The sequence below is a fragment of the Camarhynchus parvulus genome, chromosome 9 (assembly GCF_901933205.1).
Source record: "Camarhynchus parvulus chromosome 9, STF_HiC, whole genome shotgun sequence".
Taxonomy (NCBI): Eukaryota; Metazoa; Chordata; class Aves; order Passeriformes; family Thraupidae; genus Camarhynchus; species Camarhynchus parvulus.
The window spans coordinates 1,024,220-1,050,080 of NC_044579.1; the positions used below are offsets into that span (position 1 = coordinate 1,024,220).

A 25,861-nucleotide genomic window follows, 5' to 3' on the forward strand; every position below is an offset into this window, starting at 1 on the left:
TTCATTTTTAAGAGAAATTGTGGCTCCTGGAGCCTTCCTGCACGGAGAGACAGCAGGGAGTCACTACACAGAGCTCTGCCACAACCCCCTGATGAGCCTGACATTTCCAGAGATGGACTCTCACAAGCCCCATCCACCCCTCAGGGCCATCTCCTGTCCTGTGCTGTCCCCAGCAATGTCCCCTCCTTCCCCTGGGCACCTGCACTGGAATTGGGAACTATTTTTGTGTGTGGACATAACAGGCAACAGTCCTAAATACAGTCATGACTGGCCTTACAAAGGTGATTTATTTTGGACATAATAAGCTGAAACAACTGAAAACGAGCTCGGGTTTGCTCTGTGCTTTTCCCTGGAGCAGATGGCTCTGATGCAGGGAATCACCCCTGGAGCCCTGGGCTGCACGTGGGCTCCTCTGCAGCCCAGGTGTCCCAGATGTGAGCGCCCCAGGGACAGCAGCTGCCTGCCCCCGGGTGTGGAACAACCCCAAAACAACTCTGGCGTGAGGAAAGAGCCCAGGAGCCTCCATTCCAAGGGGCTTTCCTTTAAATTCACTCAATCTGTCATGGTATCACTGCTTCTTCTGGATCCCCCAGGATTTGGTCCCCGTAGATCCCCCGGCTTTGGTCCCAATCGATCCCTGTCTTTGGTCCCTGTGTATCCCCCCAGCTCTGATTCCCATTGGATCCCCCAGCTTTGGTCCCAGTGGATCCCCAGCTTTGGTCCCTGTAGATCCCTGGCTTTGGTCCCATGGATCCCTGGTTCTGATCCCATCTCCTGGCGCTGTGGGATGATGACCAGTCAGGTGATGGTCAGCTGAGGCCAGTTTTGATGTCCAGTTTGCACTCTGGTCCTCCTGCCCCCCTTGCTCACCATAATTCCATGCAAAGCAGGACGAATTCCATGCAAAGCAGGACAAAAGCACAGCCCTGTCTTTGGGAAGCTGAGCCAGAGCCTTCATCCCTCGGGGGCAGCAGGAGCCCCAGGACTCCTCTGTGCTCCACAATGCCTGAAGGGCATTTCCCCACCCCACAGCATCTCTGGGGAGCTGCAGGGAGGCTGGCAGGCAGCCAGAGGAACATTAACCCCCCCATTCTGTGTTAAACCCCGTAGAACTGCAGAGCATCTCCTGTGACCCTGTTGAATTCCTGGCTGCCTTCCTGATGGGAAGCACCTGTGAGGGGAGATGAATTCCTGCCGGGCTGGCTCGGGGGGCGTTTGTGTCAATCCGTGTTTTGGTGTCCCTCCCTCCCTGGTGCCCTGCCGGGGGTGTCCCCTGGGCAGGGGCTGGGCTTGTCCCGCTGGGGGGCTTTCCCTGCCGGGTGTGGTGTCACCTGCTGTCCCCCGTGCCTCCCCAGGTGGCCGAGCAGCTGATGACCATCGCCTACGAGAGCGGCGTGAACCTCTTCGACACGGCCGAGGTGTACGCGGCCGGCAAGTGAGTGCCGGGGGGGACAGGGTGTGTCTGGAAAGGGCTGGGACAGAGCCACACCTGGGGCACAGCCACACCTGGGGCACAGCCACACCTGGGACACAGCCACACCTGGGCACAGCCACACCTGGGCAGGGCTGGGGCACAGCCACACCTGGGCACAGCCACACCTGGGCAGGTCTGGGGCACAGCCACACCTGGGGCACAGCCACACCTGGGCAGGGCTGGGGCATAGCCACACCTGGGCAGGTGTGCCCAGAAGGGCTGGCAGAGGTGCACCTGCCTTCCCGGGGCTCTCTGCTCCCCCTCTGGTGGGCTGGGCTCTGGGTGTCCTTGGAAAGCCTCTTTGTCTCTTTGGGGTACCCATCAAATAAACCCAAACAATTAACCCAAAGCCTCTTGTGCCCAGCAAAGGCTGCAGTGCAGCACTGGTGCTGGCACAGGGAGAGAAATACCCTGGACACATGGGAAGGGAGTGTGGAGCTCAGTGGTGCTGGGTGGCTGTGACAGCTCCAGGCAGGAACCCTGGGGACAGCCACTCTGGCTGCTCTCAGAGCCACTGTGGCGTGGGGGATGTCACCCGTGGGGTGGGGGACACCACCCGTGCTAAATGGGGCTGGGGTGACCGACAGGGCTCCCAGCTGGGCTGGGACAGCGTGTCCTGCTGAGGGACCAGCCCAGGCTCAGGCACAGGGGACCTGGGCAGGGGCAGGGGGGGACAGGAGGCTCTGTGCTGGATGGATCTGCCCCACCTGGGGGTCACTGTCACCAGGGAGGGCAGGGGCAGCTGCAGCCGGGCTGGCTGGGGGCACTGAGCATCCCCTGCCCCCCTCACACCGGGCTCTTCCCGCACAGGGCCGAGGTGATCCTGGGCAACATCCTGAAGAAGAAGGGCTGGAGGTACAGTATGGCACTCCCTCTGACTTGGGGAATTTCCTGGGTGGGTGCCCTGATCCCACAGGAGCAGCCAACCCTCCCAGTGCCCAGGGAAGGTGTTCCCCTGGGATTTGGGGTGTCCCACACCCTCGGGGCTGTCCATGCCCTCCCCGGTGGGAAGCTGGCTGTGGCACTTCATCCCTGCTGGGATAAGGGATGCAGAGCTGTGCCAGCCCGGGAGGAGCTGACACCTCGTTTAAAGGATGCACATTAGCATATGTTGTGGGTTTTAAGGGATTTGCATAATCTTCAAAGTCCTCCCCTGTGTGTGTGTGTGTGTGTGTGTGTGTGTGTGTGTTGTGTGTGTGTATGTGTGTGTGTCTAGGCAGGCTCAGCTGGAGGGGGGTCTAGCAGGGCTCTCTCCAAACCCAGCCTGGGAGATTAAGGGGGTGCGTGATTACTTGGCATAAGAAATACTCTGGGTAATGTGGAGGAAATAAAATGAAGCCCAATAAAAGCTGGGGAAATTGTGTTGTACGTGTCTGGTTATGCAGCAAGGTAGCTGGAGGATGATAAATCTTTGATTTAATATCGTGTAGAGTTTACAGGTGAATTCAGATGTCTCACTCTGGAGTTGAACAGCTCTGGGAGTGCTGCCTGGCAGTGAGGGGCACAGGGAGCAGCACTGCAGGCCTGCAGAGAGGGCTGGGTGCTGCTTGCTCAGTGATCACAAATGTCAGGGGGTTTGGTCCCCTCACTGGGATTACCTTTGCTTTCTATCCCAATGTCCAATCCAAACTTCCCCTGACTTCATTCCGTTTCCTCGTGCCCTGTTTATGGGCATATTTGACCAAAACACCTCGGGATATTTCACTCTCCATCTTCTGAAGGAGCTGAAGCTCAGCTGCCCTGTGCTGCTCACCCCACCGGAGCGGGACAGCTCCCTGAGCACAGTGGTGCCATTCCCTGGGCACCTGGCAATTCCTGGGCTCTGCCTGGCTGCCAGAGTTCCATTTGCAGGCAATTCCCTCCCAAACCAACACTGGAGTCAGTGTCTCCTCAACATTTCACAGCTGATTTGGCTGTTTGAGCATCCCCAGCAGAAACCCTGCTCCCAGGTTTTACAAGTTGCTGATGGACAGCATCTGCTTTGTTACTATTATTGTTATTAAAATATTATTATTTTTAAAATTATATTAATTTTCCTGTTCTTTTTGCAGGAGGTCCAGTTTGGTGATAACCACAAAGCTATACTGGGGTGGCAAGTAAGTGTGACAGTCACTTGTCCTGTTTGCTGCCCCAGCCCTGCAGCCAGGGGCGGGTAATGACACCTGGGGGTGCCTCGTTGCTGTCATTGCATTTCTGTTTATTTTGCCAAGTGTTTTAAGGAGTTGGAGTTTCTCACCTGGAGAGGAGGAACTCCAGGGAGAGCTCAGGGCCTGAAGGGGGCTCCAGGAGAGCTGCAGAGGGACTGGGGACAACGCATGGAGGGACAGGGCACAGGGAATGGCTGCCAGTGCCAGAGATGGATGGGAGATTGGGAATTGGGAATTCCCGGCTGGGATGGGATTCCCAGAGCAGCTGGGGCTGCCCCTGGATCCCTGGCAGTGCCCAAGGCCAGGCTGGACACTGGGGCTGGGAGCACCTGGGGCAGTGGGAGGTGTCCCTGCCATGGCAGGGGTGGCACTGGATGAGATTTAAGGTCCCTCCCAGCCCAACCAGTCTGGGATTCTGTAATTTTGGGGGTGTTTAAATCAGAACACAGCTCAGTGCTCCGGGGCTCTTGACACCTCTCCCAGCTGCTGCTGTTTTTGTTTTTCCCTTGCAGAGCAGAGACGGAGCGAGGCCTTTCCAGGAAACACATCATTGAAGGTACCTGGGCTGGGGTCTGCCAGGGGCTGGGGCTGCCCTGGTGGGCTCTGTGCTGCTGGATCCCGGTGCTCTCCATGGGCTGGGGCTGCCCTGGTGGGCTCTGTGCTGCTGGATCCCGCTGCTCTCCATGGGCTGGGGCTGTTTGATGCCACTGCCCCTGTGCCAGTCCCATGCAGGGCAGTTCCCAAACTCATCCTGAAATGCCCAAAATGCACCCAAGGACTGTTCTGGCTCCCCTCAAAAAGTGTCAGCGAATGGATTGCACTGGCAGCCCCCTCATTCCCTGGGGTTCTGCTGGGTTTGGGGAGCTCTCTGCACACCCCAGCTCTTCCCCGCGGGGCCAGACATGGCCGGGGTGCCTGGCTGCCTTTGGAGCTGGGAGGGGTGAGGATGAGGATGTGGCATGATGTCAGCCTGCAGAAACAGCCTCTGGAGGGCTGCCAGGCTCCACTGGCACAGCTGAGCTGTGCTCCTGGTGCTGCTGCTCCTCAAGGGCTCAGTTCTGCTGCCCATTCCCTCACCTGGCTCCATCCCATGCCGGAGTTCCTGACCCCATTCCCTGCTCCCCATCCCACCCCTGGGGTTCCTGACCCAACCCCTGCTCCCCTCCCCTTCCCTGCTGCTCTGCCATGTCCCTGTGGCCATGTCCCTGCAGGAGAGGGGACAGCAGGAGCTCTGTGTTCTGTTTGTCCACAGCACAGCCTTGGCCGTGTGTGCCTGGGCTGGACCCAGAGCTGGCTCTGCAGGACTCAGGGTGTCAGGGACAGAACCAGAGCAGTGCCAGGGACAGAACTGTGCCTGGGGAGCTGAGGGTCACACCCAGGATCAGCAGTGTCCCCTGTGACCTTGTCCCTGTGAGAGGAGCCAGCCCGGGCTCTGGAGCAGGAGCATCGTGCAGCTCGTGGGCTGGGAATGCTGTGGAGGGGCATTGCAGGGCAGTGCCAGCCCCCAGCAGGGCAGTGCCAGCCCCCAGCAGGGCAGTGCCAGCCCCAGGGGAGGATCTGTGCCACAGCTCCTTTGCTGTGTGCCCCGTTTGTGCCTCCTGCCCCCGGGGGATGTGCAGATCCTGCTGCTGGGGCTCAGGGGTGGGATCCTCTGGGCACAGCTCCTCCTGTCTGTGCTGCACACCTGGGAAATGGGGGCCCCAGGGCCGTGCCCAGCTCAGGTGGGATGGGTGGGGGTCAGCAGCCCCTTCCTGGGGTGCAGCTTTGGCTCCCTCCATCCTCCTCCTTCCTGCTCCTGGATTTATCCAGGATTCCCTGCAGAGTTTGATCTTGGAGTGTTTGCAAGATCCTGGGACTTTCCCAGTAAGGTAATGCTGGAGAAAGTTTTTCTTGCAGCAACGTTTTGTTGGATTTTCATCTGAATAATCTTCAGTGAGGCGGTGGCACTGAGGGAGCTCAGGGAGGTGGCAGATGTGTCACAGGCACTCCAGACCCATCCATTTTCCATTTCTTGTGGAGCTGCTTCATGAAATGACAGAAAAGCACTGGCAGGAGTTGGAATAATTTCACAGAACACCCAGCAAACAGCGTTAAGGTCAATGAGAGATATTTTATATTTTTATATATATATATTTATATATATCTGTGTGCGTGAGAGAGAGAAGAGGATTTTGAACAGTTATTTTCTACAAATCTTCCCAAGAACAAAATGTTTTTATGAATGTTCATGAAGAATGAGTCAAAATGGAGCAGGCTGGAAATGTTTGCTGAATTTTGAGCTGGATAAAATGCCCATCCTCTGCTCGCCCTCTCTCATACACTCATACATGGATATATAAATATATCTGCAGGGGTTTGATGCCATCTCCCATCAGATCCTCACAGGAAAGCTCTGAAAACCTGGACATTTATGGACTGAGCTGCAGAGGGCTGGGGCTTGCTGTGCCACAGCCCCTGTGCAGTGTGGAGGGCACAGCTGTGCCAAAGCCCCTGTGCAGTGCGGGTGGGCACAGCTGTGGGCACTGCCTGTGCAGTGCGGGTGGGCACAGCTGTGGGCACTGCCTGTGCAGTGCGGGAGGGCACAGCTGTGGGCACTGCCTGTGCAGTGCGGGTGGGCACAGCTGTGGGCACTGCCTGTGCAGTGCGGGAGGGCACAGCTGTGGGCACTGCCTGTGCAGTGTGGGAGGGCACAGCTGTGGGCACTGCCTGTGCAGTGCGGGAGGGCACAGCTGTGGGCACTGCCTGTGCAGTGTGGGAGGGCACAGCTGTGGGCACTGCCTGTGCAGTGCAGGTGGGCACAGCTGTGGGCACTGCCTGTGCAGTGTGGGAGGGCACAGCTGTGGGCACTCCCTGTGCAGTGCGGGTGGACACAGCTGTGGGCACTCCCTGTGCAGTGTGGGAGGGCACGCTGGGCACTGCCTGTGCAGTGGGGGTGGGCACAGCTGTGGGCACTGCCTGTGCAGTGTGGGAGGGCACAGCTGTGCCACAGCCCCTGTGCAGTGCGGGTGGGCACAGCTGTGGGCACTGCCTGTGCAGTGTGGGAGGGCACAGCTCCCCTGGCACAGGTTGGTGCTTTACCTGTTCCCTGCTGCTTTACCCGCTGCCGGTGGCACCAGCCCCCCCCAGTGCCACCGCCCTGCCCTCTGGGGCTGCACCCCTGGGGTGTCCCCTGGCCTCAGGAGCTGGGGCTGGAGCACGAGAGGCTCTGTGACACAATTCAGAGTGAATTCCCTGGCAGTGCCTCTGCCAGGCTGACAGGGACAGCTCTGAAACCAGGGCTGGTCAGCACAAATCCTGGAGCTCTGAACCACATTCCTGGGGAAGGAGGGGCTCTCTGCATGGCCAGACTGGTGCTTTCCTCTTCAGATGGCTGCAGGGACGTGGGACAGCATCATTCGGTGTCCCTCTCACATCCTAACTGCATGTATCTATATAAACGTGTGTCTATATAAAAATACACCTATTTAAATACCAGCAGCTGTGTTTGATCCCATTCTGGCCCCGTTCCCTGCCTCCCTCTGACCCTGCCTGTCCTTGTCTCTGCTCTCCCATGCCCAGGGCTGAAGGCTTCTCTCCAGAGGCTGCAGCTGGAATATGTGGACGTGGTCTTTGCCAACCGGCCGGACAACAACACGCCCATGGAAGGTTGGTGGGGGCTGCTCTGGAAGGGGTTAACCCTCAGTGCCTGCTCCTGGCCTAAGGGCTGACACTGAGGAGGGCAGGAAAGGCAATTTGTAATCACTTGTTCAGGTGGGGCAGTTTAAATGTGAACTATCTCATTTTGGTAGCCAGGTCCATGGAAGGTGTCCCTGCCCACGGCAGAGGGTTGGAATTAGGTATCCTTTATGGTCCCTCCCAACTCTTTAAGCTTTCTATGTCTACCCTGCCACGACACAAATCTGTGTGTTTTGGAAGGAAATGGAAGTTTCCTTCAATGGCTGGAGTATTTCCTTTCCCAGTTCCTTCAGACAAAGAGGATTTGTGGCTGGATTCAAGGCAGGTGTCCATGGCAGGTGGCACAGGAGCCGTGGTGGACGTCCATGGGAGCCAAACAGAGCTGGAGCTCCGTGTCAGGAGTGGGGCACCTTGCTGGATGTGGGGCTGTGCCACCCAGGGTGACCCATGGGTGCCACCCAGTGAGGGTCAGGGCCCAGCCTGGGATCTCAGGGGCTTCCCCAGGAGCTGCTGAGGTCAGGGCAGGCTCTGTGCTGTGTCTGGGAGGGAGGTGAGCCCTCTGTGCTCGCTCTGCTGTCGCTGAGCAGCGTGCAGGGGCTCCCCTGCCCAGGGCACAGCTGATCCCACACCCCAGGGCCAGCCCTGGCACCAGGCATGGGCTGTGGCGCTGGCTGAGGCGGGAGCAGGGTGAAAAAAGGGACATTCCTCTTATGAATGGCATGCTGGAGATACTTCCCATCTTCTTCCTGCCTTTTTTATGGATCACCCACTAAGGCACTTCCATCCCAGAGCATCTGCTGGGCCATCTGTCAGTGCTGCTCGCCGAGCCACTCCATCCTGCTCAGCACCACACACGCCTCGGCTTCTCCCACAGGGAGCCTTGCAGGGCACCTTGGAGCTCATCCCTCTCCCTGCCACTGTCCCAGGTGCTCCAGGCCCTGTCCAGCCTGGCCTGGGACCCTGCCAGGAGTGGGGCAGCCCCTCCTGAAGGAGGAGGTGACCTTGAAGTGTTCCCTGCTCGTGGCAGCACCTGTGGGTCGGGCTGGAGCAGCCAGCTCGCTGTGAGCAGGGGGCACAACCAAACCAAAACCTGCATGTCCTGTTTGTTTTCCCTGCCTGCTGCTTCTAGAGATCCTTCTGTGACCCCAGCCAGAGCAGACCCCTCTCCCCAGGCTGCCCAGGCTCTGCTCCTGCCCTGGGCAAGCAGCAGATGAGCATCCGTGGGGATTTCTGTGCTGGCAGTCACTCGGGCCTCAGGGCACCTGGCAAAGCTGCTGAACCTAAACCCCCCAATGTATTTCATGTTCTTAAAGGTCTCTGAGCAAATTAAGATAGTTTCCTTTGTAAAAGCAGCGAGTGTTGGAGGCAGGGAGCAGCTGGAGAGGAGCACCTCGGGCAGCTCGTGGCACGTGGGTCTGGCTGTGCCCCTGTGCCCCAGAGCCAGGCTGGGGCTGAGGGCTGAGGGCTGCCCACCCTCCCTGGGGCCGGCTCAGCCGTGTGTGGGTGTCCCTGCCACCCTCTGCCAGCCCAGCCCTGGATCAGGGACCCTGGGGATGGCTGGTGGGACAGACCCGTCCTCTCCACAATCCCTGTGTGCTCTGTGCCTTGGGATGAAGATCTCACCCCACAGCTGGGCAAGCAGGGCTTGTTCTTCATGCCAAGGGGCTCTTCCAGCAGGGCAGCTGGACAGGAGGGTCCCTGGTGTGTCCCCAGTGTCACAGAGCCAGGTGCCCACGGCGTGCCCAGCAGCCGCACACAGGGAGGGAAGGTGGCAGTGTTCCTACCAGGGAGCTTTAACCTAATTCAGAGTTATTATTGTTGTGGTGCCAGGGGCTGCTATTTGGAATTTGAAGCATTGATTTATATTTAAAAAAACCAACCAACTCCTGTTCTTAAGTGCTGCCATTTGGGATCCAGCTGGCAGGACAAGAGATGTGAGCCTGTGCCCATCCCAAATCCCATTGCTGTCCCCTGGCTCTCCCAACAAGGACATACATATATAAATATATATTTATATACATTTTCTGAGTTGACTTTGGGGTCTTTTTTTGAAAGGAGTAGAGGCTGGAGAAGTGAAAACAACCCCGGGCTGAGACGTGTAAGAGGCGTGTGACGAAATGTTTTCCAAAACTCTGAAATGGTGGCAGGGCAAAAATAGAAAACTAAACCCAGGGAGAAGCTGCTGAGGAGGGAGGGAGGAAGGGAAGGATCACTTACAGGCTTAGGCTGATGGTGGTAGGAAATGAAAAACAATTTTTGATTAAATATTCAGATGGAGCAGCTTGAAATTGCTCATAATTGAATTCTGGAGCCCTGGTCAGGGGTGGAAGGTGTCCCTGCCCACAGCAAGGGTTGGAAGAAGATCTTTAAGGTCCTTTACAACCCCAAACAGTCTTTGATTCTATATTTACACTTCACTGAAATGAATGGGTATTTTTTCAGGAAGAGCTGGAAGTTTCCTTTACATGCCAGTGCTGGCTTTAAGGCTCTCTGGGGTTTTTATTTCCTTTCCCTCATTCCCTCGGATAAAGTGGGTTTGTGTTTGGGTTGGAGGCAGGTCTGTGTGCCAGAGCAGGGCTGTGGCTGCTCCTGGGGGCTGTGACACAGGGCAGGGATGGCTGGGATATTGGGAAGGAATTCCTCCCTGGGAGATCAGGAAATCCCTGGCACAGGTGCCCAGAGCAGCTGGGGCTGCCCCTGGATCCCTGCAGTGCCCAAGGCCAGGCTGGACAGGGCTTGGAGCAGCCTGGGACAGTGGGAGGTGTCCCTGCCATGGCAGGGGTGGCACTGGATGAGTTTTAACATCCCTTCCAACCCAAACCAGCCTGGGATTCCTTTAAACTAAAGTGTGTGAGGGTTTTTTCACCCCCAGCCAGGCAGGGAGGTCTGAGGGGTGAAATCCAGGATCCTGTCCTGGTGTGTGTGGCCTTGCAAGCTTCCATATCCCAGAGAACAGCCATGGGGACCAGGGCACAGCCATGGGGACCAGGGCCCTGCTGTGCTGCAGAGGTGACACCTGAGGGTGACAGGGCCCTCGGTGGAGTCAGGTTCAATCAGCCATTCTTGCAGCTGTCTCCCTGGTAAAGACAGGCAGACCCAGATATGTGCTTTCAGGAAGCAAATTTAAAAAAAATTAAAAAAGGAATTTATTTTGAAGTTTATTTTTCCGCTGTGCTGCCCTCTTGTGTTCCGTTTTGGAGGAAATGTCCTCCTAAGGCCATGGTAGGCAGGAGCCGGGTGGGAAAAGCAGTTTTCACCCAGCTGCAGGGTCAGTGTCTCGATGTTGGCACTGAAAATGCTTTTCCAGCCACCCCTGGGCAGGAGAGCACAGCAGGAGCGTGCTCAGGACTGTCAGTGTGGGGTGTTTGGGAGTGGGTTTGGTGGAAATGTGGCCTCTGGGCCCTTCTCATGCTCCTTTTCTTGCTGTCCCTCAGAAATCGTGCGGGCGATGACACACGTGATCAACCAGGGCATGGCCATGTACTGGGGCACGTCCCGCTGGAGCGCCATGGAGATCATGGTGAGGGGCTTGGGGATCATGGTGAGGGGCCCAGGGGCCATGGTGAGGGGCTTGGGGATCATGGTGGGGCCATGGAGACCATGGTGGGGGGCCTGGGGGCCATGGAGATCATGGTGAGGGGCTTGGGGATCATGGTGGGGCCATGGAGATCATGGTGAGGGGCCTGGAGACCATGGTGGGGGGCCTGGGGGCCATGGAGATCATGGTGAGGGGCCTGGGGGCCATGGAGATCATGGTGAGGGGCCCATGGGGATCATGGTGGGGCCATAGAGACCATGGTGAGGGGCCATGGAGACCATGGTGGGGGGCCTGGGGGCCATGGAGATCATGGTGAGGGGCCTGGGGGTCATGGTGCGGCCATGGAGATCACAGCATGGCAACCCTGGGCATACTGGGTTTCTCTCCATCCAGGCTTTCCACCTCAAATAATTTAAAATGCTGTCCCAGAACGAGCCCAGTGCTAATTAGGAGAAGATGGGCTGACGTGTGGGGGTGTGGGTGGTTTGTTTGGGTTTGTGTCACTTTGGTTTGACCAAAGTCCTTCAGTTTGCTATCACCCATGGCAGGGGGTGGAATGAGATGGGCTCTAAGGTCCAGGCTGTGAGTCCAGGAGATGCCAGGATTGCAGCATCCTGCTGTCCCCCTTGCCCTGGCCCTCTCCTGTACCCTCAGAGAGCGTGGCCTGGCGTGTCCTGCGGCCATTTCCATTTCCTGAAGGGTTTTCTCCCCGGTTCCCCTCTGCAGGAAGCCTACTCCGTGGCCAGGCAGTTCAACATGATCCCCCCCGTGTGTGAGCAGGCCGAGTACCATCTGTTCCAGAGGGAGAAGGTGGAGGTGCAGCTGCCAGAGCTGTACCACAAAATCGGTGAGGCTGAGCCTGCTGGGGCATTCCCAGGGAGAAATGGAGGCCAGCATGGCCTGGGGCTCCGGGTGGGACCAGTGACAAAGCCAAGCCTCTATCTAATAGTGACCCAAAAGAAAAACCAGCTTACTGTGCCTCTGATGAAGGATTGCTTAATATTATCTGCTAATAACTAAACTACATTAATGAACATATTAAGTATTAATTGGCTTGGCTGCTCCTTGCTGTCTGAGATTCATGTGGCCCATTAAGTGAAATAAATCCTTCGGGGCATCAGCAGCACATTCCTGCAGGACCAGCTGAGCATTGCTGCCTGTGGCAACAGAAACAAGCAATCAGTTTGCTCTTGGTTTTGTTTTTGAGTGAAAGCTGTATTTTTGCTGCAGCTCTGACCTGTCCCACTCCCCTCAAAGCCCTTTTTGTGTTCCCTCTGCAGGGGTGGGAGCAATGACCTGGTCTCCCCTGGCCTGTGGGATCATCTCAGGGAAATACGGCAACGGGGTCCCTGAAAGCTCAAGGGCTTCACTCAAGGTATTTCTGGGGCACCTTTGAGTTGTGCTGCTTTTGTCAGGGCAGGAAAACAACAAAGGGGAAAGAAAGGGCTCCCTCGTGAGAAGGAGGGCTCTGCTTGCATGGATCAGCTCGGTTTCTCTGGCAACCACACTCCAAAGAGCAGCAGAATCTGGGTTAGAACCAGCCCAGGCTCCCCACGCAGGGAGCTCAGGGGGCTTGGGGCAGGTCTGGGGGCTGCAGGGGCCTGCTGAGGGGCATCACCATGAGCCAGGGGCTCTGTGGGGCTCCTCACTGATGTTAACCCTGGAATTTTAAGTTTAGAAAGGACCTCCAAGGTCACGGAGTCCAATCCTGAATGGATGCAGCTGCTGCCACTTGCAGCCCCCAGAACCATGTAGGTCCAACAGGCTTGAACATCGTTTCCCTGGGTGCCAGCCTGGGCCATGGGGGTGCTCAGCCCCCCAGTTTTCCCCCCAGAGACCCCCAGGCCAAGGGCAAACCCACTGAGCACCAATGGGCTGCTGGGGGCTGCCCTCCCTAGCAGGTTTTGGCATTCTGGTGTCACCACAACTAATTGTGGCTTCTCCACAATTATCCTGATTTCATTCTTATTGAGGGTTATGGGGTCCAAAAAGAAAGCTGGGGAGATTCCAGGTTCTGAAGTGAGAATAAAGCCAGAGAGCTGAGGACAACAGGAGACGTTCTGGTGCTGCCCTAATTGCTTTGGGTAGCCCAGCTTTGTGTTACTCAGCCCCCACGACCTTCTGTGCTGGACGTGGCTTTTCAAGTGCTGCTATTTATAGATATTTATAGATTATAATTACAAATCGCCTTAAACTCCCCACTTTGGAGGCTGAAAGCTGACAGCCTGATGTGCTGTGATTGCCCTGCAGTGCTACCAGTGGCTGAAGGAGAAGATCATCAGCGAGGAGGGCAGGAAGCAGCAGGGGAAGCTGAAGGACCTGTCCCCCATCGCAGAGCGCCTGGGCTGCACGCTGCCACAGCTGGCTGTTGGTGGGTGCCTCACAGCTGCCAAGGGCTAACACAGCAAATGTGCTCTCTTCCCACCGTGGCTTGGGCAGGGCCTGCAGCTGGAGATGTGTTTGTTGTTTAAAATGTGTGAAAAATTAATGATCCTGCAGTGGTTTGGGGTAGAAAGGAACTTAAAGCTCATTTTGTTCCAGCTCCTGACATGGGCAGGGACACCTTCCACTAGCCCAGGTTGCTCCAAACCTGTCCAGCCTGGCCTTGGACACTCCCAGGGATCCAGGGGGACCCACAGCTTCTCTGGGCAGCAATTAATTAAAACAGGATTGTTTCCAGCAGCAGCACCAGGCTGTGACTGACAGGGTCAGAGTGTCCTGGGCATCCCCACGGGTCCCAGCTCCCCGTTCCCCTGGACATCCCTCCCCCCATGAAGCCATCACCTTTGTGGTGCTGGGCTGGCAGACAAGAGAATGCTGTTCAAAATGAGATCTGGGCTTTTTTTGCTAATAATTATCCCTATGCTGCTGAGAGCTGAGGCTGGAAAATACCACATGTCTGTCAGAAAGGTGATCCCTGGTTCAACACCCCAGCAGTGCATCCTTGTGATGGGGAAAATCCAAACCCCACAGCCAGGAGAAGTGCTGGGACAGGGAGCAGGCTCAGGTGGGATCCTGGAAGATCTGTGGGGTTTGATATTTGATCTGTGCATCCTCCCCCGGGGTAGAGACAAAGAATGGGATTATTGCCAGGCAGAGACAGAGGCTCTGTCCAACACCAGGGACTGGAGCAAGGCCCTGTCAGCCCCCCTGTGTCCTGACCACCCTGTGCCTTTGTTCCCAGCATGGTGCCTGAGGAATGAGGGGGTGAGCTCTGTCCTCCTGGGATCCTCCAACCCCGAGCAGCTGATCGAGAACCTCGGAGCCATCCAGGTGAGTGCAGGGGGTGGCACCCCCAGACACCCCAGCCCTCAGCACCCCCCTTCTCTTGCTGACACTCGGGATTCTGTCTCAGCTCCATTCATGCGCCCTCATCAGGCCCATCCCTGCTGTCACCATGGCTTAGCACCTCCTGGGGCATTGCAGACATGTCCAGTGACACAAGGGTGGCATCAGCAGCTTTCATGCACCTGAAAATGCAAGTGAGTCCAGGGCATGTTGTGACAGATTCTGTGCTGTCACATGTCACCTGCACCCACCTCAATTCCCTGTTGTTTTTCCCCAGTCAGAGCTTCCTCTGCCTCTGCAGTCCTTGCCACCAGCTCGTGTCCCAGTGCAGCCAAGCAATATTCCACACACAAAGCTGAGACTTTGCTGTGATTCTCTCACTGAGTAAAGATCCTCCAGTGGTTTTTCCTTTAAGGGAGAAAGTTATTAGATGAATGCTTAATATCTGTCACACAAAAAGCCCAGAGGAAATGTACTTTGATAAAATCTAGGTTTCATTTTGGAACTATCTCGATTAAGCATCGCTTTCTTCCACCCCAGGTCCTTCCAAAGATGACATCCCATATTGTAAATGAAATAGATAATATCCTGGGCAACAAGCCCTACAGCAAGAAGGACTACAGATCCTAATGCAATGCATGAATTTCCTGGACTGCATGGTTTAGAAGTGCTCTGTACTCCAGTACAGCCCTGAATTACTCTCATGAGAATCATTCAGCACTTGCTGCTCGGTGTCTACTGTCACTGGATCCTTCGAGATGTGTGCTCTTGCTACTACTCTGCAGTGAATTTAAAAGCACAGTTGATCTCTCTTCTAACCAGGAATAACCTTGTATTTTCTTACCTTCTTGATCGAGTTCATTAATTTTTACTTTACTCTTTGCACCTCATGCTTGTGCTGTGACAAACACTTGTAAAGCAAAAAAAAAAAAAAAAAAAAAAAAAAAAAAGAAATAATTTATAACCTTCAGGTACTTGGTAATTAAAGAAGGATGTACAGATCTATTTTTTCAATGAAGAAAAGCCAGATACAACTTCAGGTTTTAATAAAACCATGTTTGGGAAATCTCAACTATAAAGTTTCTTCAGGTTAACAGATGGAAGGGGCAAGCTCAAACGTTGCTTTTTTATGCTGAATCTAAGCTCTAGGATTTCCTTGTAGTTGAATAAAGGCTGTGGGACAGAAAACTAGTTAGCAATTAGATAGTTCAGCTCCTAATTTTACAGCTGTTCCAGCTGTGGAGTGCTCCTGGAGCAGTGCTAGGAAGCCCAAACACGCATGTCAGGTTACTGAGCACGACAGCTCTGCAAAGTTCTACTTCTCCATAAACCTTAAGCCAAGAAAGCCATGATTAAATATTGGGTTTTGCATCTATAGAAACCTGCCTCTACTTCTGCCTGCTTGTAGACAGAGCTACTGCAAATTTCAATATTCAGGAGCTTTTAAGGATCTACATACTATAAATATATACAATATATAGCTGCTGAGAGCTGCAGGAACAATCAGGTATGTACTCCAAAAGGCTACACCTGCTTCCACTTGCTTTGGAACCGGGGATAAGTAAATGCACAGACACATTTTAAACAGATTTTTGTGAGCATTTACAGGAGTTGACAGGAAGAATTTATATCTGAATCTGCCCAGCTCAAGCCCACATTGTACCTTCCCAAGGATTTGCTCTGTACCATGCTCCTCTGATTTCAGTCTGTATTTCTCCCGTCCCTGCTGGGACACAGCTCTGTACAGTATTTGTAGGACCCCTGTACTCCCCCCTGCTGCACTCACCTGGGCCAGGTGAGCAGCTCCCCACACCCGAGTGCTCCCCTCCTGTATTTGAAGCTGTGGTGTGTGTAAATGACTCCTGCTGTACATGAGAAATGCAGTCTGACTGGAATTCTGCTTGGACACAATAAAAGCATTTTGTGCATCTACCCTGAGAGCTGCAGACCTGTTACTGACACTGGAGCTGCTCTAGGCCAGCAGGGCTTTCTGCTGAGCCCGGGGGTGATGTTCCACAGGGGACATTCCAGCCGTGCCCAGGAGGGACAGCAGGGAGCTGGGCTGGCCCCAAGGTGCTGCTGGCAGTCCCCAAGGAGCACAGCAGTCCCAGGTAAGGTCTGGCCTGGCCTGGCAGGGATGGATGGGATTTTGGAATTCCTGGGTCAGATGGGATTTTGGGAAGGAATTCCTGGCTGGGAGGGTGGGCAGGCCCTGGATGCCTGGCAGTGCCCCAGGCCTGGTTGGACACTGGGGTTGGAGCAGCCTGGGGCAGTGGGAGGTGTCCCTGCCATGGCAGGGGTGGCACTGGACGGGGTTTAAGCTCCTTTCTAAGCCATGTTCTGTGATTTGGCCTGGAATGAGCCCAGTGCAGCTGTCCCCAGCCTCCCCAGGTGACACTGGCCAGTCCACCTGGCCCTGCCCTGGGTACATCCCCAGTGCTGCATTACCACTAACTACTGTTAATTTTTACAGAGCTTCAACCATTTCACGGTTAACAGCTTTATTAATTTAATATAATTATCCTCCCAGTAACAGACTAATTCCTTTTCCTCCCCCTGGAGGTACAATTTAATGTTCTCTCTTCCCCTTCTCATGTACTTGGGAATCCAGTAATGTATTAAAACTAGATCAATTCCCAGCTTTAATTGAGGAGATGGCATTGTCCCTTACAGGCTCTGAGGGCAATGTGGGGCCAAGCAGCAGCCCTGCTTCAGGTTAACCCTCAGCACTAGACTAGAGAAATATAATTTCAGTGTTTTATAATGAATTTTTTATTTATCATTGCAGCTCGTAGTGGGGATTGCAAGGGAAAAACCAAACACTGCCTCTGAAAAAAAAAAAACTGAAAAAGTGAACAAAAATCCAAACGCCAACCAAAAAAAGGCCCAAACTTTTCTGTGAAAGCTCAAGATTAGGTTTTTTGCAGAACACATCCCACCCCACCCACCTGCTTTTGTTTCAGGCTGTCAGTGCTCAGTGTTCCCTCTCCAGGAAAATTGTGACACGCTAAGCTCCAGGCCTCAGCAACTGTCAATACCAAATAATCCCTAAGAGAAGATGAAAAGCTGGTAACAAAAGACTCAGTGAGCTGACAGTAATGGCAGAAGTGCTGCTCCCAAGCACTTTGCAGACAGCAGATTTCCTGGGGAATACACCTGCTAAAGCCCTGCCAGGAAAGTGAGTATAACATTGTCTGTTGAAGGGTTTCAGTTCAGCTCTGGGGGCTCTGAGAGCAACAGAGCAAAAACAGCAACATCAAAGTCCTGCTGCTCCCAGAGGAGCCAGCCTGGCTGAGCTGGGCTCTGGATTTTGGAGAGGGCTGTTAAAAATCTGCTTTATGTGAGCTAAATACTCAGCTAAAACCCATCAATTATATCCCTTATAAGAAGTGAGGCCAAGGAAAGGGAAACTGTCCAAGGCAGGCAGCAGCTTTAGGGAATGTGTCCTTCCAGTGCTGAATAGTCAGGCAGAAGGGATAAAGAAAAACCCATGTATTTTGAGAAAAAACAGTTAATTAAAGAGTATTTAACGACCAAAAGTACTTGAATTTGTCAGAAATAGAGCCATTACTGTCTCCTGCTCATCACATTCTCTCCATTTTACTCTATTTTCCATTTAATCTTATTGAAGCCAAGATTAGCAGGGTAATTGTTACATTAAATCTGATTTAAAACTTTCTCTTTCTTCTCTCTTCAGGATCCCAAGTCTGTAATGGCAGGATCTGTAACTAGAATTCCATTAATATCAGTACAGTTTGCCATTTAAGTGAAGAGCTGCTCCAGTGATAGCCAGAAAATAAGGCACAGGATTGTCTGATAAACCCATTATTAAGAGCCAGCTAAAGCATTTTTGTTAAGCCGTGCAGGGAGACCGGCAGGGTTTTTATTTATTTACAACTTTGAAGATTAATTTAAAAGTAAGTGCATTCAAACCACTTCAAAAGTGTTTTCCTAGGAGATTCAGGCTTTGTCCTAACTCCACATTACTCAAAAATGAGGAGTGCTTCCAAGGAATATATTAGCTTGTAGATGTCTCCTCTCTTCTGGAAGCAGAAAGAGTTGACAAACCTAGATATGAAAATCCCTGGTTTTTTTTTTAAATGAAGAATGAAAATACAAGGAATCAAATGGCAAAAAAAAAGCTCCTTTTAATTACAACTTTTCAAGTTACAACGATAAATGGATTGTCCCCAGGGTGGAGCTGCAGAAAGATGATGTCTGCTCAGAGCTCACACACCCCACTCCCTCTCCCTGCTAAGTAAAAAAAAACTGAGTAACTCCAATATCAAACACCATGTAAAGATACCAAAAGTAAATACAATTCAACCGTTTTGGATTCAAACCCTCCCCACGTTTTCCTCATGCTAAAAAGCAAAAAATATTCCTATTCCACCCTTAGGCATTTTCATGGCAGCTGAAGCCTCTCTCAGGAACTGCTGAGGGTTTTGTGTCTACTTGGATCCTGTGGAGAGCAGAGCAATCAGTCCTGAGGAAGCACTGATAGAAAGGATGTAGTTTCTGTAGGGAACAGGTTAAGGAATTGTCAAGATCTTTCTTTAGTATACAACATTTGGTAGGAGTTTTATGAAAAGGAAGGAATTGAAATGATCTTTGGAGTTTTAAAACTGGACTATTGCAAGCTGAAGCACAGCTTAAGAACTCACCTTCAGAATTAAGGCACCCATAAGGTTCAGCCTGTTCTCTTCAAAGTTTTATAAATACTGATCTTGAATTAACTTCCCCGTTGGCAAAACTAATATCCTTGAGGAACAAAACATTTTACTTGTGAGCTACTGGAGCTGAAGCATCCTGTCAGGGAAGAGCTCCAGGCAACCAACACTGACACAGTGTTTGCAGGAAAGTGAGCCGTGTCCTCACTCCAAAATCACAATGGAAATGGCAAAGCCAGGAGAATTCCTGTATACTGTCCAAGCCATATCCTTAAAACATCTCCTGTTCTAAGGGACTTTAATTGGGAGAGTTTTTTTTTCTTATTTTTGTTTCAACATTCTAAGCTGCTGTACTAACCATGAGCTGCAGGTGCCAACAGAGGAATGCCACAGCCCACAGGACAACCACAGCCAGGGGTGACAGCTAACAGGAGTGGGGCTCTGGGGCTTTCAGGGTGGGGATAAAGGATACACAGTGGGGTTGAAGTTCTTCAGCACGAAAAAGGAAGCGATGATAACCAGCACCAGAAAGAGGGTGTTGTTGTAGAAGATGGAGAAAGTTGTTGCTTCATAGTCTGCAACTTCATTTTTCTTCCACAGAATCCTAGGAGCAAGTGGAGATAAAATTTCAAATAGATTTAAATCAATGGATATCACAGAATCCTGGAATGGTTTGGGCAGGGAGGGGCCTTAAATCCCATCCCACTCCACTCCTGCCATGGCAGGGACACCTTCCCCTGTCCCAGGCTGCTCCAAGCCCTGTCCAGCCTGGCCTTGGGCACTGCCAGGGATGGGGATATCCTGGACACCCACAGATGAAGTGTGCAGTAGTTTTTCCAGAAGACAGAGAATTTGGCTCCCAAGCTCCCCTCCTGCATGGTCCCAGTGGGGATCCCTCTAACACCGAGTGCATCTGAGACCTCCCCTTGACAACTCACCTCTACAGGGCTTGAAGCTGAACCACGAGCTAGCCTGCAGCTGCTGCTTCCCAGAATACAGAAAAACAGGGACAAGCACAGACCCTACTGCCCCACCCAGAGCCTCAACGACATTTAAGGCACTCCTACAACACGAGAGAGAAGGAGGAGGACAGAGAGATCACCTTTCATCCTTCTCCTTGCGGGACATCTTCCTGTTGTCCGCCTCGGACAGCTTGCGAGTCACCTCCTTGGAAACAGCATCTTCTCTTTTCTGGGCTACTCTGTAAGTACCACCACTCATGTCACACTTCAGAAATGGAAAAACCCCACAGCCCAGCCCTGGCGTTACAGGAAGTTTTATGTGCAGTGAAGAATACAACCTAGCCAAGATACTCGACAGTTTTGTCAAGGTGAAGGGATAAGAATTAATAACAGCAATTACTAAAAGTAATATAATTCACATCCAATAACTAAAATAATTTACAATTTAAATATGATTTGTGGTGATACCCAGGGAGCATGATGGTGGTGGATTTACTATTTCCCCATACTCTTAGCTGGCAAGATTTGACTATAATTATAAGAGAACAAGAGAAACCAAGTAGGAGATACTTCTGTGCAAAATATTTTTTGAGTAACATTTCTTATTAATAAAAAACTACAGCCGTAAATGGCAGTTTTTTAAAATTATGAAATGATAAATTCAAAGAGGCATAAAACTTACTTGTGTTTGAGGACAAACTTGACATTTTTATACGCAAAAGCCACAAGATAGGTACTGATGAGGGTCATGACACTGTACAGGACTGCAGACTGAACAAGATCCATATGCCATATTCTCCAATAAAGCCCTTAAAAAAAAGGAAGAATTATATTTGAAGCAGTTTCTCTCCAAGCAAAACTCCCCATACTGGAAATCCATGCAGGATCTGAGCTCTGTAATTCCAGTCTCTGCCTGAGCAAAGCCAACTCCTTCAAAATCACTCGGGCGTCTTTCAACTGCATTGAAAGTACTTGGGAAGGAGCTGTGTGAGAGCACGGCCGAGCCTGCGGGCAGCGCTGCGGCGCTGACACGTCAGTGATGCTGCCCTGCCGGCCGGAACCGCGAACAGACACGGCCGGAACCGGGATCTGACAGGGCTGGAACCGACACTCGACACGGTTCGGAACCGGGACCCGACACTGCTCGGAGCCAGGATCCGCCTGGGCTCGGAGCAGCAGCCCCGGATCCGCCGCGGGCAGCGGGACAGAGCCCGCCTCGGGCGGTGAGGAGCCCTGATCCCTCTCCCCAACCTCCAGATCCCCTCAGGGTTGCTGATCCCCCTCTTCCACGGTATTCTGCTCCCCACACGGCTGCTGATCCCCGTCTTCCAGGGCATTTTGCTCCCCCCAGGGCTGCTGATCCCCCTCTCCCCTCAGAGCCCGCCACTCCCCTCACGGCTGCCGCCCGCCCTCGCCCGCTCACAGATAGGGATGGCGGAGACGATGAAGGCGTTGCCGAAGAAGAGCGCAGAGGACTTGGCCGAGAGGTTGCGGCTGAAGTCCTGCAGCAGCAGATCCTCCTCGGACTGCTGCCGGCCGCCGGGGCCGCCCTTGGGAGCCATGGCGAGACAAGGCAGCGTCAGCGCGGCCGAGCGGCTCCGGGTCAGGCGCCACGGGGCGGGGCGGGCCCGGCGGGCCGGGAGCGCTTCCGGAGCGCGGCCCGATCCCTCCCTCAGCCCGGCCCCGAGCCCGGCCCGATCCCCTCCCTCAGCCCGGCCCCGAGCCCGGCCCGATCCTGTCCCGATCCCCTCCCTCAGCCCGGCCCCGAGCCCGGCCCGATCCCCTCCCTCAGTCCGGCCCGATCCCTTGTCTCAGCCCGGCCCCGATCCCAGTTCCGATCCCCATCCCGATCCCAGTGCCGATCCCATCCCCACCCCGATCCCGTCCCGATTCCATCCCGCCCCGATCCCAGTGCCGATCCCATCCCCACCCCGATCCCGTCCCGATGTAGCCCCGCTGCCCGCGTGGCTGAGGCAGGTGAGTCCCCGGCGGGCCGGGATCACTCCGGGCTGTGCCGGCTCTGCTGGGAAGCACTGGAAATGGGCCCCGTTTTCCCCCTCTGTGAAAAATCGCACCCTGCAGCTCCCACAGCAGCGTGTCTGTCTTGTTGTGGGCTTTCAGAACCATTGCTGCTCTGCCCAGCTCCAGCCCAGCTTGGGGGCAGTGCAGAGTGCCCTGTTTTTCACGGTTTTTAATGTCCCCTCTGCAGTTTGTGGTGACAGATTCCCCGCAGAGGTTTTGGGGATGAACATCAGTGTGCAGCATCATGGGGAGCACTTGCCAGTGGGGTACAGGCATTGTCCCGATGGCCTGGGCTGGCTGCAGCACTCCTTGTTCCCTGGACTGCCAGTTCTCTTCATCTCTTTAACATTTTGGTGTCAACTTCATTTAGCAAAACATGTATTTCTCTAAAATTTAATTCAAGTAATCTCCCCCATCTATTTCCCTCCAGTTACTCGTGTTCTCTGCTTACAAGAAAACACTTCAGGTGCATGAGGAAATGTTCCATGGAAATGAGATTAAATATGATCAAAAGGAATGCATTATGATAGAGCTTTATACAACACTTGAGTGCAGTAGGACTCTGCTTTTTGAGCTCATAATAAGTTTCCAGGACCAAACAGAGCAGGTTTTCAGATTCAGAGTGTGTTGATGCAGTGTGCTAACAGGATCTGTTGGTGTCATGTTATCTGCAGCAGCTATGGGAGTTACACCTCTGCTAGCCAGACCTTCCTCCAGGCTTGGCAATCTGTCTGCTGCAGGGATGCCCAGGCTGGGTTTGAGGAGGCACCAGCCCGTCAGATGAAGCTCAGGAGCTCTGAGGAGCAGCAGCATCACCTGTGAGTACCATTGTGGCCACACCTGTGCACAGAAGGCAGGTATGCAGCTCCCCTGCTGCCACAGCAGGCAGGCAGCCCTCCCCTCAGCACGGAATCATGGAATGGCCTGGGCTGGAAGGGGCTTTAGAGCTCAGCTCATTCCAGCCCTGCCATGGGCAGGGACAGCTTCCACCATCCCTGCCCAGCCTGGCCTTGGACACTGCCAGGGATGGATGAGCCTCTCCTGAAGTGCTTTCAGCAGTTCCTGGATTCCACAGGTGGGAAAGGCAGTTTGCCTCTTAGGTGGCGTCCTCAAATGTGTGCTGAGGATGGTTCTTCAGCAAGAGTGGAGATCAGGGTTGGTTTCTTTGTAAAACAGGTTAAACCCACAAGGTCCCTGCCCATGGCTGTGGGGTGGAACTGGATGGGCTTTAAGGTCCCTCCCAGCCCAAACCACTCTGTGATTCCAGTAGAAAACATCAGTAATTAATCAATGCTGCCAATCATGTGATTTTTTTTAAAGAGCATGCTTAGAGTTGTATAAAGTAGTTGGAAACTGTGGGGAAAATTAAGTTTAAGATGGTTTCAAGATTTAGATTAGTCATTATCTCTGCCCTTGCCCAGATTTCTTCCTTCCTCTCATCTGGGTAAATTTGTTTTGTGTTGTGGTGGGATGCAATTAAGTCTTTTTGTTCTTGGTTTGGCTTACATGGGAAGGATGCTGTCATTTTGGAATGAAATCTGCCCAGTGACCATCTGTCTCCCCACTAGGATGAAGCAGGACATTGATTTAGGCAGTGGAATGATGAAAGATTTTCTTGAAAAAACAAATGAGCACTTTGCTTTTTTAAAGCCCCTGGCACTGGCAAACTGTGGCTCCAGGCAGAACTCTGTGTACTGGAGCTCTATGAGAGCTTCATACCCTGAGTGTCACAGATGCTTCCCCAGAAATAAACAGGACCACCACTTTATTTATTTGACAATAAATTAAACAATTCCAGGCTTTGTTTAAGTGCCTAAATTTGCATCTTGGCTGCATCCTCATTCAGAAGCTGTTGGAAATGTGAGGCATCAAGGTCAGAGGAGCAATGGCTCCATAACCCAAAAGCAAAAGTTCTCTTGGTAATAGGAGAATGAATTCTGTTGTCTTTATAACTTAGTAATTAGGTTTCTTACCAAATTTCTTCTGAAGCACAGCAGCAATGGTAAGTATTCTGAAAATACATGGATTGTCTTCACTGCTCTCACTTTTTCTCCAAATTTATAGGTGGACTAAGCTGAAAAATTTAAATGAGGGCAGTGACGTTTCCTGGCAGGATTTGCTTTGTTTGTTTTATTGTTTCCACTTATGTGTGTATAGACTCAAAGCACCTTTGTGTCAGATTACTGCAATTTATGATGCAGGAAGGGATTTGTGTGCTGAGTTTGGGATCAGCTGATGGGGAATTGTTTAAATACAAAGGAAAACCTCCTTTGCATGAGCGTGACACGAGCTGAGCAGCTTCTCCCTGTGTGTGAGAACTGGGTGAGTGAGAGGCTTTCCAGTTCTCCTGTGTGCTGTGCTTTCCCTGAAACATTCTGTGGTGTCTGAGGTTTAAAATTGGAGCCATAATCTGGCTGTGTTATTTTCCAGACAAATCAGTCCCTCCATGTGGTTTGGAATCCCAGAATGATTCGTGTTGGAGGGGACCTTAAAGCTCAGCTCGTTCCAAGCCCTGCCATGGGCAGGGACACTTTCCACTGGAATGTAGCCCCCAAAAGAGGTGCCAATCGTTTCTAAAAGCTGGGAATTGCTGGATTTCTGTGGCATTTGCTGTCAGTGAAGGCAGCTCAGCGTGTAGCATATGTGACCCATTTTTTGATGTCTTGAAATGGTCTCATCTGCTCCAGTTTCCTTCTTTAGCATTTTTAAGGTTCTTGTGCCTGTGGACCACATGAATGAAATCATGTCTAGGAATAGATTCAGCCTTGCTCAGCATTTATTCTGGGAACACTTTGGAACTGGCCACTTTTGAAAAGCAGCATCAGAGGCACTGTTTGGAAAATAACCACAGCACAGAGGCAGTCAAGCAGTCGTTTCCATGGGGGACAGTGAGCTTGTGTCCCTTGAGCAGCAGCCCCACAGTGGCTGTCCGTGGTCCCACGCTGGCGATGTGCGAGGTGAGGTGAGGTGCAGTGGGATGATCCTGGTGCAGCTCAGCAGGCTGGGTCCCTGGCAGTGGGAGGGAGCAGGCAGATGGGATTTCTGAGGCAGGATGTGTCATCCTGGCACCCGCCCACGGCTGTGCTCCATCCCTCAGCAGTGTGGGATGGAGGGCTCGGGGTGCTGCTGCCACTTCCCACCTGTGTCTTCTCCAGCCTTCCCCACTCCTGCAGCCTCCAGCTTGGCAAGCACCTGGGCTAAGCCACAGGAACATTTTGGCCTGTGGTGTGTTGTCAGAAGAGCTGACCACCCCTGTGCTGAGTGCTCCTAAAATGCTAATACCTAAAGTAGGAAGGATGAGCTAAAGCTGAAGTGCCACGTGAGGAATGTTTGGCTGAGGGAATAGAAGGGGGTGTTACTGACTGCTTCATCTCCTGGAACAGTTTGGGATTCATGCATCCACAGAAAATTTGTGTTATCCAGCTGACCAGTCATGGCTCAACCTGAGCCTGGTTAGAAAAAATTCTACCAAGTTTATTTCCTAATTTTAAAAACCTCGGGAAATGGGAAAGACAAAAAGTCATGAACAGAATGAACACAGCAAGGCAGTATCCTGTACCCTTCAGGAATGCTGGATCCAGCAACACACAGATGGATGAATCCCAGGAATAAAGCATTTGTAGTGTGCTCCCACACAGAATTCTTGTGGAAAGAAATGTCCAAATCCAGATTCTCATTTGCAGAGCAGAGCATCTCCTACTCCCAGCGCTTCAGGCTGTTTCCAAGAACAGCTGCTGAGCAGAGCAGGCATTTGGCTGTTTCTGCATCCATCCTAGGGCTGGTTTTATTTAGGTGTTCTGCAGCCTGGGCCCACCCAGCTGCTCCCTGAGCCTCACATTTTGGTTCTTCAGTTCCTGCATCTTACAAGAAAAAAGTGTTGTTGGATTTAGCATTGGTTTTGTCTGTTCTGGTTACTCAGTTTAAGGTTTTTACACTCCTGTTTCCCTCCTTGCTGTTGGAGTCTGCGGAGCCCGGGAGGAATTCAAATTTACAAGGCCTCTCCCTTTTCTCTTGTAAGGTTTGACCTTTTCCAGGGATATCTACCGAGATCTTCACTCACACCTTCAACTTCTCCAGGAGCAGCT

The 25,861-nt window shown here is 52.9% G+C and overlaps 2 protein-coding genes and 1 long non-coding RNA gene across 4 annotated transcripts in view; 2 read left to right on the plus strand and 1 right to left on the minus strand.

Annotated features, from left to right (window-relative positions):
- Window positions 1-16,053, plus strand: part of KCNAB1 (potassium voltage-gated channel subfamily A member regulatory beta subunit 1) — a 42,077-nt gene extending 26,024 nt beyond the window's left edge. For both annotated transcript variants that reach the window (XM_030954245.1, XM_030954244.1), the window contains exons 4-14: window positions 1,356-1,435; window positions 2,285-2,329; window positions 3,526-3,570; window positions 4,134-4,177; window positions 7,180-7,266; window positions 10,731-10,816; window positions 11,561-11,681; window positions 12,115-12,209; window positions 13,085-13,205; window positions 14,019-14,107; window positions 14,663-16,053. In XM_030954245.1, coding sequence (XP_030810105.1) covers window positions 1,356-1,435; window positions 2,285-2,329; window positions 3,526-3,570; window positions 4,134-4,177; window positions 7,180-7,266; window positions 10,731-10,816; window positions 11,561-11,681; window positions 12,115-12,209; window positions 13,085-13,205; window positions 14,019-14,107; window positions 14,663-14,752 — 903 coding nt within the window. In that variant the 3' untranslated portion in view covers window positions 14,753-16,053. The remainder of the gene's footprint in view (window positions 1-1,355; window positions 1,436-2,284; window positions 2,330-3,525; window positions 3,571-4,133; window positions 4,178-7,179; window positions 7,267-10,730; window positions 10,817-11,560; window positions 11,682-12,114; window positions 12,210-13,084; window positions 13,206-14,018; window positions 14,108-14,662) is intronic.
- Window positions 16,054-18,245: 2,192 nt separating this feature from the next.
- Window positions 18,246-21,427, minus strand: SSR3 (signal sequence receptor subunit 3). Its single transcript, XM_030954210.1, has 5 exons — window positions 21,178-21,427; window positions 20,437-20,563; window positions 19,895-19,993; window positions 19,265-19,396; window positions 18,246-18,640 (listed from the first exon to the last, which is right to left on the minus strand). Exons 1-5 carry the CDS (start codon window positions 21,314-21,316, stop codon window positions 18,574-18,576), a joined length of 564 nt encoding a protein of 187 aa, XP_030810070.1. The 5' UTR covers window positions 21,317-21,427; the 3' UTR covers window positions 18,246-18,573.
- A 55-nt stretch (window positions 21,428-21,482) lies between these two features.
- Window positions 21,483-25,861, plus strand: LOC115907149. The gene is made up of 3 exons (XR_004060976.1): window positions 21,483-21,731; window positions 22,451-22,594; window positions 25,795-25,861. It is a non-coding gene; the product is annotated as an uncharacterized LOC115907149 (long non-coding RNA).